General features: G+C 42.8%; 1 protein-coding gene across 7 annotated transcripts; it reads right to left on the bottom strand.

Moving 5' to 3' along the window:
* Nucleotides 1–428: 428 nt before the first annotated feature.
* Nucleotides 429–13999, bottom strand: agfg2 (ArfGAP with FG repeats 2). 7 transcript variants are annotated; one of them, XM_071459382.1, is made up of 15 exons: nt 13652–13794; nt 13043–13166; nt 12721–12814; nt 11157–11272; nt 9738–9882; nt 9222–9342; nt 9009–9113; nt 7029–7061; nt 4746–4997; nt 3805–3877; nt 3634–3677; nt 3340–3432; nt 2673–2858; nt 1676–1746; nt 429–1511 (listed from the first exon to the last, which is right to left on the bottom strand). In XM_071459382.1, exons 2-15 carry the CDS (start codon nt 13063–13065, stop codon nt 1464–1466), a joined length of 1404 nt encoding a protein of 467 aa, XP_071315483.1. In that variant the 5' UTR covers nt 13066–13166; nt 13652–13794; the 3' UTR covers nt 429–1463. The 7 variants fall into 7 exon arrangements, with proteins under 7 accessions (XP_071315483.1, XP_071315479.1, XP_071315481.1 ...); XM_071459378.1 differs by lacking the exon at nt 13043–13166 and having other exon boundaries at nt 13652–13963; XM_071459380.1 differs by lacking the exon at nt 13043–13166 and having other exon boundaries at nt 2673–2792; nt 13652–13963.
* Between the last annotated feature and the right edge of the window lie 497 nt (nt 14000–14496).

Below are 14496 nucleotides of genomic sequence, written 5' to 3'. Positions count from 1 at the left end.
ACCTCGATCCCTCACAGCGATAAAGCTCCAAAAAAAAAAAAAAAACATGCATTAAAGGCAGATTACTGACACGCATTATTTGACTCTGAATTTAAAACTACAATAAATGATTCAAATGGGTCTAATAATAGTCTTTCTGGAGGCTTTTAAGGCTTTCTATCTTCGTACTGTACGCTTATGCAGTATGTATGTTGTTATGCAATATGCATCCAAAAGTAACCTTGTGTACGAGGTCAGAGAAAAGTGGATAACCTGCGCCCCCTGCTGTTTCAAGGAAACATTACAGCCTTTAAAAACAAGTGTGGATCACACTGAAGAATATTCTCAGTTCCATTTTATACTTGTGTTTTTGTTTATGAGATTATTTCAACACATTTGCATATAAACGAGCAAGAAAACACAACAAAAAGAAACACCCGGAGCCAAACTGACTTAAGAAGCAACAAACTGATTTTATGAACATGAATACTTGTCATTACAAAGACGCTGTTACATGAATCTCTTCTCTTTTCTTTTCTTTTCTTTTTTTTTTCTTTTTTTTTTTGGCAAAATAATGGAAATCAAATTTCCAATGTCAACCGAAAAAACAACGAGAGAACGTTTTGGTCCGGTACATGAAGCGATGAAGTCATCATACACATTTACGTAAGTTATTCTGAAATTGCTTTTACATTCAGTAGCATCTCCTTTTAGCCCTCTAAGCGCATGCAGCCTGAGAGTGGAAAACATAGATTATCCTTTAGAGGAAACCTGACAAAAAACAGTGACGAATGCAGACGTGTTCCACACACCCATTACAGAGGAAAGCCTGTCTTATCTTTCACATGCATCAGGAGGCTGTTAAGGCTTTTATACCCATCTGTAGAAACTCATGATGCAGGGTCAGAGTCTCAACTGGCTTTTCCTTTGGACAACTGAGAGACTCAAACATTTTTAAAGCAGAAGACAACACTGAGGTGTTCACTGGCGGGCTGGTTGTTTTTGCACTTTTTAGCAGGAGATGAAAGCAAAGTAGCAGCAGCAGCGACGTGTGTAATATATGTGTGTGTGTGTGTGTGTGTGTTTCTGCAAAAAATCATAGAGGCGTCGTTTGCCCGTGACTCCCACAGAGCCCTGAGGTGGCGTCTACTGGCACACAAACACCTTTTGACGTTCGTCTTGTGGTACAAAGACAGCAAGCCAACACTCTCATACACACACAAATTTCATAATTACATTCGCACATTTTTTTTTTTTTTTTTTTTATCCTCCACAAACACGTAAACACAGACAGAAAGGGGAGAGAGGGGAGAGAGGGGGAGAGGGGGAGAGGGAGGGAGGGGGGTCTGCATGGACGTCACACCCTCCCTCAGAGGGCGAAAATACTCCAGAGGCTTTGAAATGGCAGCAACTCCTCAAGTTCACTTCTCCCTCAGTTCCCAGAGATGGATGGGTGGGTGAAGTAAGGAGAGTTGGGGGGGGGGTCAGATGAAAGGATTTCGCGACGTCCCTCGACTGGGATAAACATTCCCCTGAGGGACAAGAGAGACAGGGTGAGAATGAGCAGGGAGGCCTTTACTATACTTCCTGTAGTCTGCAGAAAAGGAGAACTTGCAAAAAATATCAATTAGCCCCCCCCCGTGTCTTTTATACCCCTGAAGTGCACTTGTTTGCCGGGCAGTGAACGTGTACTCACAGTAAACGGGTTCACCGACATCGGCCGAGGGACTTTGGGCTGAGAGTCAGACGCGGGGAAGGAGGCAAAACCTGCAACACGATGCACAGCATAACGTGACAGAAAATAACATGTGGTGTGAAGACAGCACTGAAACCAGAAACCGCAGAGAAGAAGGTGAGCCACCGAGCCGGCAGCAGGAGCAGCAGCAGCTCGGCACTGGCTGTGTGAATTGGTATTCTTGGACTGTTGCTGTGGGTCACTGTTGAAATAATGAAACGTTTGCAGCTTCGCAGCTTCCCAGTGTTTGATGTGCAGCCAGAGCTACAGTGTGTGCGCAGGTTTTCATTTTTACCTTAAATATGTGGATGTGAGGGTGTGAGCCCGTCGTTCATCAGTGCACACTGTCACTTTTAAACCTAAATTATAATCATATTTTCTAATTAAAACATAATTATAGTGTAGGACCTTATGAGTAGAAGAATTAAAAGATCTCTATGTGTTGTGTTAACGTACACAACTATCTATAGTCACAGGTAGATTTACTGTAACGGTCTCCTACAAGATTAAAGGCTTTGTTTGTTATGTGATATGTATTTATTTCTGATCATGTGATCATATGATCATTTAAGGCTGATATTTTTTAAATTAAAAAATCTCATTATCAGAGGAGAAAGTTTGTGACGCACTCTAAGAAATAAATGTGAGAAGTTGTGTTCGTGTCTGGCAAATATGGGCTGGGAAATTGTATGTGCATTACACACAAAAAACCACTACTGCTACCAGTGCTACATTCTTCCCTGCTCTACCATGTTACAATGGAGATTTATAACATAATATGAACATTTACATAATTACATGTATTATTAAAAATGGCGATCAAGACCTAAAACTGATTAAACTTGAGACATACAAAAGCCGCACTATTGAAATTAAATCATTATAAGTGATAAAACAACATATACATACACAGAATGTCAGACTATGAGAGATAAAATAATAATAAAACAAAAGTTACCGTTGGCTTCCTGGTTGCTGGCTGACTCATGAGGAAATGCATTCTGGGTGGCAGGCGCTGGGAAGGAGGCGGACGGTGGGAACACAGAGGTGGGCGAGGTGACAAACGCGCTGGAGTCACCTGGAGAGAAGCGACACCCACGTATCGTGAGATCAGGCGGCAGATAATTAATGAAACAGTCGCCGGCTGGAATCAAATGGAAGGTAAATGACAGAGAAGTGAGTCTTACATATTCTGCACAGGCCACATGACGCAGTAATGAGCTACCTGACCTGTCAGAGGTAAACTGAATACATCAACTCATAATATGGCTGCATGATTAACATGGATGGATTTGCCACTGCCAATATATCTTATATATCTTTACACAAATCAGTATTTTTAAGCTGTTATTATTTGCAAATAAATTGAAGCTTAATCTGTATTTTAAGAATAATAAGGAAACTCGTTCTCCATCCAGAATCTGGATTATGTCAATCAAGCTGAAAAACCTCTGTCACAATCAAGATTTGATGATACAATGAAAATGTCGATCATCATAAAAAATGTTAATATAACAAGGTTAAAGGTCTTATAGAAAATGTGTAGTGATGGTTTCCCGTCTTAAGAACCTTCACCTGGAAGCAGCAGAGTTAAATGTCTGATGGACCATGAACATGAGTCTCACCTCCTGAGGCATTGCTGAAGGGGTTACTGGGGGAGAGGGCAACAGGCTGCTGGGAAGCAGAGCTGGAGCTGGAACTGAATGGGTTGGGGAAATCTGAGACACACAGGGGGGAAGATAATTCACAGTGTGTGGGGTTAACAGGGTACATTCCTGCCTATTCAAACCAACACTGCTCTGAGTCACATAGATGCATCCTAATTAGGGGTGTTGGGTGGCTCTGAAGATGAAGGGGCCGAGTGTAAATACAGTGCAGGCTAGCAGGGAGGATCAATGCAGTTTGTGTTCGGTACCTACTTGCAAAGGTTTGGGAGCTGGAGACTGTATCGACACCAGGGGAACTGTGGAGAGGCAGAAAAATTGAAGATCAATCAGAATATGACCTTTAAAGGGCTCCCCGCACAGGGAATTTAAAGCTCTGCCATGTTAAACAAAAGTTGATTTGACAAGATTTGATTTTCTTTCTACCTTGCAGGAGTAGAGCTGGACGAAAGCCTGCTGCCGAAGATGGCGCTGTACTGCGGAGGACCAGCAGGTGGAGCTGCAAAGAAGCATTTCACACGGACCAGACATCACCCCCGGGTTCTAATGAGCGCTAATTTAAAAAAATCAAGTGGTGCTACTATCTTAAAGAGCGAGTAAAAAATCTCTCAAGGAGTTCAAACTGTTGATCTTCAGCATGTAAGTCATCAGAGAACAAAAGCATTACAAATTCGCTGAATAAAATATGGTGTCTGTGTTCAGCTTGATATGAATCAAAGTGAGCCAGGGCAGAAAATCAATAACCTCCTTACTCTGCCAGGCAGGGGAGGATGTGATGAAGGTGGAAAACAACAGAGCTTCTTGTAGAAAGCTCGGGGGCTTCTCACATGAATCCTGTGCATCTTGGTCATTAAACAAATACAGCTGATTTTAAAACGAATCAACGAGGGGCCTTGAGTCTGGCTGTGCATGAGCTGGAGCAAACACAATGAGTATAATTCAGCTGCTAAAAGCCTTGGCATTTGGAGTAAGGATGTTATGCAACCTAGTTGAGCCGGCCGTGACAATCTATATCACATGCACACTCCAACTCCCCCTCTGCCTGTATATCTCTCTATTGCACAGCGGTGGAGGAAGTGCTCGGGCCCTTCAGTTAGGTAAAAGCGACAATGCTATATATATAATATTAAAATTGTTATAAGTAAAAGCCCTGAAATCAGAATCCTACTTACTTTGAGTAAAAGCAGCTGCAGAAAAATGGTCCTTTTGATCTACTACTATTTAATATATGATTAATTTCTACAGATGCAGATCGTTAAATGTGCAGGTAGCGTTATAGTTGGTTGAGGTGGAGGCAGCTGGTGGTTTAGTCCAGTGGTAACATGAACATTAAACACATCAAGTCACAAATGCAAACATTTTCCTACCTGTGGCCGAGGATGTTTCAGAGAAGACGCTGTCCAGCTGGGACACAGCAGCGTACCTGTCCTGGGCGTTGGAGCGGCTGACCGGGGGTGTCGTCTGGCCGACACTGGCAGGCTGCTGCTGCTGCTGCTGCTGGGACAAAGACTGGGGCAGGGGCTGTGGCTGAGGATGGTTCAGACCTCCAAAGTCCACGCTGAGAGACTTGGGGAAGGCCCTAAAGGGCCCCGTGGCCCCTGAGGCCGATACTGTACGACCTGAGAGCGAGAAAACAAGACTGAGACAGCGAATAGGCTCTACTGCATTTAAGAGGTAAGTTATAAAAATAGTAGGATAATAAAATCCCCCAAATGACTGAGGGGGGTGAGCAAAAATAAATACTTAATTTTATTCATAGGTTTTATAAAGTGGTGAGTAATAATAATAATAATAATAATAAAATAAAAGGTAAATTTTGACAGCATTTCTATTGAAACCAATGAAAGATGCAAATATAAAATGAAGGTCCATTTAGTAACTTTCTGCAACTTTCAATTATCAGTATATGGAGTTTGTCGAGAAATTGTAGGTGACATTTTTTCTGAGCACTGGCAAACTCCATCTGCAGAAGATGATCATGGGATAGGGTCAAAAAACCCCAGAACAGCTACTAAATGGACAAACAATCTCACTCTGAGCGTAACTGTTTTCTCAGCTGCTGTGTCCAAGGTTGAGAATGAACTTTGAAACTGACAAGGACCTTGTGAGGAGAAAAAAAATCTCCCTACACGGTCCATTTAGTAGCTGTTACATCACATAGTCTTCATCAGAAGCTCTTTTCCCAGTTGTCATGAAATTTGTAGAAATTAATTTTTTACATTTTTTTTTTTTTTGTCAACCCTTTAAGGACACTTTGCCCATAAGTTCTCTCTTAACCTTGAAAACAACAAAACAATCTCACAACAGGGTCCACTTAGTCACTGTCCTGGGCAAACTCCATGTGCTGAGGAAGTTCATGTGATATGATCAAAAGCTCCAGAGCAGCCACTAAATGTATCTGGAGGTAAGATTTTTTTTTTTTGTCAAAAGATAGAAACAAATTAAGGAATATTATAGAAGAAATAGGAGTTCTTCATCCTGCTAAATCCAGATGAATTCATGGACATTAGTCTGATTTTACGCTAGTACTTACTGTTATATACCACTATAGAAAATATATAATTATTTATATGTACACTTGTGATAAAAAGAGAGTCAGACCACATAAAACAACCTGAAATAAAGTCATTTTATCTCATGCCACATTAACATTTCCATGCTGAGGCTTGTGAAAGGCAGGACCAGCTTGACATATCAAGTAGCATGAACCATCATCAAGAAGCAGTTGACAAAAGCATTAACAAAAAGTCAAAAGCCAGAGCAGCAGGTCAACAACTTCTTGGATAGATTTCAAAGCACCGAACAAAAAAAAAAAAAAAAAAGTACAATTGTTAGATGGTAACAAAGGCAGGAAATTACGATCAACATCTTTCCATGTAGCAAGCTTTCCACAAACATTAGCCGCAGAGCATGCTAGTATCACGTTAGCACAGGGATTCAAATAAAAACAGCATGTTTTCCTCTGTCAGGTGACAAGTCAGAGACACAGACCAGACTAGACTTGAACCGATACAGATTATCTGAAGATATAAAGCATGCAAGAGTCAAGCTGCATGTTTCTGGGATGTGATCATCCACTCCAGGAGAGTTTAGAGATACAGCCTCTCTTTGTGAACATACCTGAACTTCCTACAATGTTTGTTTGTGATGTTAATGTGCCTTGTGGGAGTACAGCTGTGCCCCACATAGTTTTTAAGTGCTTCAACACCAACGTGGAGCGAAATACCAGCAGCCCTCTGCAGACGGGGGCAGCTATGGCCTAAAAATAGCATTACTTCAAACTTGTTCTTCTTCCTCTGAGGGAACGGTGTGTGTGTGTGTGTGTGCGTGTGTACATGTCTCCTTGACCCTCTCAGCCTTCAGATCTGAGCTTTGAAGCGGGAAACCTGACTGATGAAGAAAAATATCGACCCAAATTGCAGCATGTGACACTGGCCAGCCATGACTCGGGTGGCTAAATGAATATAGAGTGCTGTGTCTTCTCTCAAACTGCTCTAAGAGAAAGTCAAATTCACATGCATGTGAAGCATGGTCAGCACCAGCACGGCCCAGAGATTGCCCATCTATTATGAATGTTACAGCGTGAAGAAGCTTATTGATCGCAGCCATTCAGCACACACTCAAAAGCAAGGGTTGGTGCCGTGTCTTACCTAAAGTGAAGTGGTTTTTGAAAGAGCTACTGGCTACGAGGTTGGGGAAGAGAGGAGAGTGAGGTAAGATAGGCAGAGACAGAAAAGAAAGAGGGTTAAATAGAGGGAGGAGAAGAGAAAAGAGAGGAGAAAGTGTCACTGACGTCATATGAAACCGCCGTCCCTGCTGTCATCTGTGGCCAGCTAAGCAGTCTGCTGAATTTTGCTTTTCACGGAAGGCAACGCCGTACGCTAAGATGACGACATGGACCCATTTTAAACCCACACAATGTAGTGAAAAGCACTGTGGAGCTGAAAATGATGACACTCTCTTCTATTGCTTTATCCTTCCCAAAGTGACACTTAGAGCCAACAGCATCAATGAAAATATTCAACTGCACAACACACCAACACTATGCACTGCCAAATCTTCTGGCTAGAGGCTCACAGAAAAGAACAGGAAAGGGCATAGTGTTCACTTTTACAAGATAATCCCTGTGGCCTTCCTCAGAACACATCAAGCTGCAATGGGAAGAGGAACTGAGTCACAAATATAACAAATTTTGTGGCAGGTAGCAGTTAGTTTAGTACATTCATCATTAACATGCATGAGAAGCAGGCTACTACAGTTCAGACCTCATCAAACTGGTAGTAAACAGGCAAATCTCTTTCCACAAATAGATGAAAGCTGCTTAAAGGGTAAGGCTGGCGTCATTCTGCATTTCTGTTATTATTAACAAATCCCATCGCAAGATCAAAACCAGCGCGTTGGTCTCAGTACTTCTGTGCCACTCAGCAACAAGCCCATTGGTTCCTAGTGAAGGTGTAAACCTCTACTAACAGGGCACTAATGTGTAGTTCCATTTTCATTTCCTGAAACAGCTGTGCACCGTGGGTTTTACCGAACAGGTCTCTAACGGAGTAGAAACAGTGTTGGGGACTATTTTCAGTGGCGGATTAATACACATTTAGTGTTCTAGTGAGTATTTACAACAAAAGAACGGTGTTGTATGTACGGACCTTAAACTATCAACATCCATGTTCAACATGGTTCATCGGGACTGAAAGATTGAAGTGACTGATGTGATATCCTCATCACAGTGTATATTATTTTATATTACATTATCATTATATACTGTAAAGCAATGTAGAACATTTTGTGGAAACTAAAACAACAAACTGCAGCTTTTAAATTTGCTTGTCAGTATGGGTTCAGCATAGAAGATGTAACATTTTAATCAATGAGTTGATTGAGAGAGCCAGGCTCTCCCCCTGTTTCCAGTCTTGATGCTAAGCTACGCTAACCAGGTGCTGGCTGTAGCTTTATGATGAGAAGGTTAAAATAACCAGAAAGGAAGGTCTGTTTTTGGCTAATCTAGCAAATCAAATACCTGACAAATCAAGACACATCGTCCCATCACTGCAAAAATCACATCAAGTCAAATATTGCCATAAAACAGTCCTGCTCATTGATTTCTGACATTTCAAACAACTACCTAAGCCAGAGATGTTAAGAAATAGCTACCACGGGATAAACTGTGTAACGTAAGTAGATTATATTTTAATTTATATCATCTCAGAGGATATATATTGTCATATCCCTGACCCTGATCACGGCTGAGGCTGCAGCCTCAGTGTTTTGCCTGCACAGTGACCAATTCTCCTAAAATGGAGCTGGACTACATTACCATCTCATAAATGCTTGTCTGAAACTCAAACACACCACCCAAACCTCAACCAGGAAGCTGTTTCAGATTTTGCAAAAACTTTTGCACAAATTTCGGAGTGAATTTCCGTCAGTGGGTATTTATACTACATTAACCATTAAAGTACATTTAATGATTTATGTGCGAGTATGAAGGCATATGTGTGATTAAACAATTTATGAACATGTTTTTTCTTTTACAAATATTCTGAAAACACAATAAGAATATTTACAAATTACACTTTACAGTCAGATTGAGAGAAAGAAGAAAACAAAGCCTCCAGTGAGGGACATACCTGATGGTCGTGGGAGGGCGGGGAAGGAGGGGGCGTGGCTCTGACCTCCCAGCGCTGACGACAGGGAGCCTGGCCGCTGTCTTTCTATCCCACACAGGGTGGGATCTGTATCGCAGACAGACAACAGATAGAGAAAGAGGGCAAACAAAGTGAGAGAGTCAATCTGATTTAGTCCAAAAATATCTTTTCCTCCAATAAAGATCAACCCCTGACCTTTCAGGGGGGGGTCTCTGAAGCTTTGGGAGCGCGAAGGCCGAGCGGTGAACACGTCCGTCCGCATGTCGGCGGGCGAGATCACAGGCGCTCGATCCCATGATGGCAGCTGGGACTGAGACTAGAGAACACAAGATAGTGAGAAGGATAAAGGAGCAGATGGGAGGTCGAAGGAGAGACACAAAGGCTGAAGAAATGAGTCTTTTTCATGCTTTCTCAATAATTCATACGCAGCAGCTTTGATGTGGAGGTTACCTGGCCCTCTCACTGTCCAACCCATCCGTCTCTGTCTGTCTGCTGCAGTGTGGAAGTTAAATCAGGTCGTTTCTTCACCTTCTATTCTCGTTTTCTTCTCTGGCACTCTTTGAACTACTTGTCTCTTTCACTTCCTCTCTTTCTACCACACCCACCCACTCTCAGTCTTGAATCCCCGTCCTCATCCGTTCACTCCTCTCACTTTATCTCCATCACTCTCAGGCCACTACGTGCACAATTAGGACACATTAAGCATTTTACCAGTGGTCTTGCGGATCTGGCGTTGGGGGGCAGGTTATGGGTTGGGGCCTGGCTCGCTAAGGGACCATGGGAAGGGGGCACAGCCTGGACCCCCGGGCTCCAAGGACCCTCCACATCCCTGCGGTTCTTACTTTTGGAAAAATGCCTGTAAGAGATGGGAGGTGAAGTAAGTCTCTGTCACTGGCGGGTCTTGTAAGAAGACACAATTAATGCTCTGTTTGTCAAACGCCATGACTAAGAATATTTCTATGGCTTGAAGCTAAACCAAAACGGGAACTATTTTTTTCGTCGACACACTGAAAGCAGCTATTATCCTTGAGCTAATTTTCTGGAGTAGGAGCCTCCATTTCAAACTGTGGATGTCTAATTTTGGAACAAACATCATTGGTGGTTGTTTGGATCTAATTTTGCCCTATTATACCATTTCACTTCTACAGCTGGAAAAATGACATGTAGTCCATTAATCAATTAGCCCTGAACAGAGAATTAATCTGGAGTAATTTTCATAATTGATTGATTGACTTTAAAGCTGTTTTTTTTTCAAAGCAAAAAACCAAAACTAGAGTAAGAGTCCACAGCCATGCTAGCAGTTCTGTAACACTGTGAGCTAAATACTAATATTAGCATGCTAACTTGCTCACAATGATAATAGTAATAACAGTACATTTAATTTGAGATGCAACGACGGCAATGCTAACGCGTTGATGTTAGCAGGTATAATGTTGTGTTCATGTAAATTCAGCATAATGGGAAGAACAGGAAAAACAGCTCTTGTTCTTGTTCACACTTTAGCCTTAATGCTAACTTTGTAGTCACCCCAGATAAACAGCCTAAATTACTTTTGTTGTGACATGTATTTGTAGCAGCTACCGAGTGAAACCAGACACAAGCAAATAGTGTATAGCTGTAATAAAATTAGCTGAATTGATTGTATTAGTGTTAATTTTGGATTTTATTTTGTAGCGTGAACTGCCAGCAGTGGTGCATTTGCAGACATCCTGCCTCTAGTTTGTTGACATATTTGTCGTTCTTTTTGCCAAAGAGATATTGTCTTGGAATTACAAGTGGGAGGCTGACGAGACAGTTTTTCCCTTTCATGGTAATTCGTCCAATACCTGTCAACACATTTCCCTAAAAATCAAAAAATGTCTGAGGCAATTATTTCACTCTGGATTAAAGTTGCTATCCTTAAAAATGATTTCTCAAATTGAACATTTACTGTTTTTCTTTATCTTATATTATTAGAAAATGAGAATATGTTTGGTTTTTGGACAGTTTGTGAATCGCTTCATCCAGAAAATAATCAGCAGATTGATCAATATTTAAAAACAAACATCAGTTGCAGCCCTATTCACCTCTGAGCCTGCGCTCCCGCCTGGTTACATCAGCATGTTATTATTGCAGATGAAAAATCCTCACCATTTTTTCTTCTCGTATTTGTCCTGGAGGAACTCTTTGAACTTCTGAGAGTCCTTCATGTCAGAGCAGCCGTCTGTCTTTGGGTCAAACACACACAGCCAAGTCCTCCTCCCGACCTGAACACACACATTTTGCAGGAAAACACTTAAAAATCATGCAGCCTTGGCGGTTCGTCATCAGAACCAGGCATCAGAAGGGGTCTGTGTCTAATTGCTGGAGCATAAAATCAAACCACAATCACTGTTTTTGTTTGACATTTAGTCTCAGAGAGTCTCTCACGCACACAAACAGACTCTCATCAGTGATTCATCTCAGAGCGCGGAAAATATCACCGCCTGTGAATCATGACTGGCCGGATCACTCTTCAGAGGATGATGAGGAGTCAAAGCTGGACGATGCACACCTCTGCCTCTCCTCACATTATACTTGACTCACAAACACACACACGCATCCCAGCCGACAGCGAGCTGATAAAAACGGACAGCACTCATCTCGACAGCCCGAAAACGCTTCACCTTTTACTTGTGTGATATAAGCCCAGGAGAGAGTGCTGCCTACACCAGTGGGTCTCAGGGTGGGGGCTGTGTTATTTCACCACATCAAAACAGGTTACACTTACACTTATTACACTTTTTGAATTCTTAAAGAGAAGAGATACACCATAAACTTCAAAATTTACACATTACAAAGACTGTTGAATGTGCCACATGGTCACATGACAGCTGAGGGTTGCTGGTTGTCATAGAAACGCAAGTCTAGCTTGACTGATGCTGGATTTTTTTAGCCCGATATCAATATTTAGCCATTAAAAAAAAAAAAAAAAAAAAAAAAAAAAAGCACAATAATGATTTAATTTCAAAAGAAAAACATTTTCTTAGTCGGGAGAAGTTTTGTTGTTTTTCCTATTTGATAGTTAACTAAATGTTTTGGGGTTTTAAACACTCTATTGACAAGATATCACTCTGGACATTTTTACACTATTATATCATATTTTACTACAGTACAGTATATTATTTTATATTACACATTTTATAGACTAACCCATTATTTGTTAAAATAACACCCAGAATAATTTATACTAAATCCTACCTTAAGTTTATACACAGACATTTTTGATACAGATCCTTTAACTGAGAGTTTGTTGCCAAAATAAGCACTGAGTGGGAAAAAATCTCTGTGAAGGGGTGCCCTGGTTTAAGAAAGTTTGAGAACCACTGGCCTACACACACACACACACACACACACACACACACACAGAAAGGAAATAGATTGTGGTTTGGGTGGGACAAACAGTGCTGGTCCTTTTGTTTCTTGGCGCTGTGTGAGCCCAGCGGTAGCATTCTTCCCGAAAAAAGCTCGGCCACAAAGGCTGGTTCGACCGGCCGCCACGAGGGACGTTTCACTTTACACATCAGAACCGGGAAGTTTTGGTTTTAAAGCTGAACTCAGACCAGAAAACACAAAACGTACGAGCGGCTGTTGTTTCTTAAGCGACCTTGGACGACCTCGTGAGTGTAAATGATGCCCTGCCTCCACCTGAAGCCCAAGGTGGGACGTCACTCACCTCGTTGCCATGGTTCTGAAGGAATTCCACTTCCTGTTGGGAGAAGGTTGTCATGGAGATAGACTTGACTCTATGAGGAGGGTTGAGGCCTCTCCTGGGACACAGAGGAGAGATGGAGAGAGGAATTTGGAGTATAAAAAAAAAAAAGGAAGACGTGTGAGACATGTCGTTCCTGGTCTCTGAGACAAAACAGGAGGACAGAGCAGGTGGGAGAGAAAGTACCGGACAGGTGACTGTGAATTTAAGGGCAGATTTGTTGTGGAAAAGGTGCCACACACACACACACCCCTTGGTGACAGAGCATCAGGATGTTTTCAGTAACCTGAGCCTGGTTTTGCTCTCCATGCGGGGGTCACAAAGTGGGACACTGCTATACGTGTGCAGGATTGCGCAATCACGCTCAGTGAAGTGCTGAAACCGTCTTCCTGGGGAGTGCTGGGACTAGGCTGAACATGCAGAACAAAATGTGACAGCACACACACACACACACACACACACGCATATCCACGCCCACACACCGGAGAGAGAGAGAGAGAGAGAGAGAGAGAGGGAGGTAGGGTCAAACCTGCACCATGACGAAATGAAACGTAACTCAGAGCTGGAAAATGACCAACTAGCGGTCTGTCGTTTATGGAGCTGCTGGAAGACACGCATGAGACAGGGAGAGAGAGACACAGAGAGACAGAGAGAGAGAGAGAGAGAGGTAGACACTGCGTAAATTAATGTGTGCACACAACCGGGGCTGCTGCGCCGCACCAACACTCCCCTGTTTACGCTGAAAAATGAGACAACACGCTGCCAATCCGTCCCCGGATGGTGCACGGTGTAAGCTCAGGCCTCCCACTGTTACTCCGCTGCTCCATCAGCGCCTGCCTGTCTCTGCGAGATGTGCAGCAGATAAACCCCGGAGCGGCGGCGGGTCTCTACTCACAGCATGCCGGAGCACGACGTGCAGACGAAGCTGCCCACCGTGATGTCGGTGTAAGTCACCCCGGGCTGGTTGCACTCGAAGCAGTGTTTGTTTACTCCGGACTGGGCCAGCTCCCGGACCTTGCGGGCGCAGATCTCCTGGTTGTCCCGGTGCTTTCGGTTCGACATTTTCCTCTCTCCGGTGGCCGACGGACGGGCTCGGTGTGAAGCCGGGAACACGCCGCTGTCCTCCTCCGTTCACCCCCTCGCACACGCACCTCACACCCGCATCGTGGAGGAGCTTTTATGCGGCTTCACTCCAATGCATGGCTGCACAGAGGGGAGGCGCGTCAAGCTAGACAGGGAGAGCCGCAGGCAAACCGGAAACGCTGAAGATTCCCTTCAAAATAAAAGCGAATAACAGGTGTCCGCTTCGAATAACTGTAACAATTCCACTTTTAAGCTGCCTGTTCCTTTAAAAAAAAAAAAAAAAACAAAGTGTTTCCAAATAACCGCTGGTTATTTCATCAAAACTGTTAGTAGGTCAAGGTATTTTCCAGTTGTTCCATGTGTCTTCTGTAAATCAGCTATTTTCAGGAGAAAGAATATAAAATGTCCACGTTGAGGGAATATGTTTGTCTGTCTGATGTCAAATTCAAGCTGTCTTTTTAGACAATTCAGTCTTGACCTTGGAAACAGCAGTTTACACAACAATTTGACCACAAAGTCTATTTAGTGGCAGATGTAGAGCTTTGGATCATGTCACATGGTCTTCTTCATGGCATTTGCTCAGGTGTCCTGGAGGTTACAGGCGTTTATATGCATTTCCATATTTCCAAGCATTTTAAGGACTTCATGTCCTGTTGG

Source organism: Trachinotus anak, unplaced genomic scaffold (assembly GCF_046630095.1).
Source record: "Trachinotus anak isolate AG129_WGS33_773 ecotype Australia unplaced genomic scaffold, CSIRO_AGI_Tana_v1 ptg000023l, whole genome shotgun sequence".
In the NCBI taxonomy this organism is placed as follows: Eukaryota; Metazoa; Chordata; class Actinopteri; order Carangiformes; family Carangidae; genus Trachinotus; species Trachinotus anak.
The sequence above is the reverse complement of the archived record's forward strand: the minus strand, read 5'-3'. Positions and strand labels throughout refer to the sequence as shown.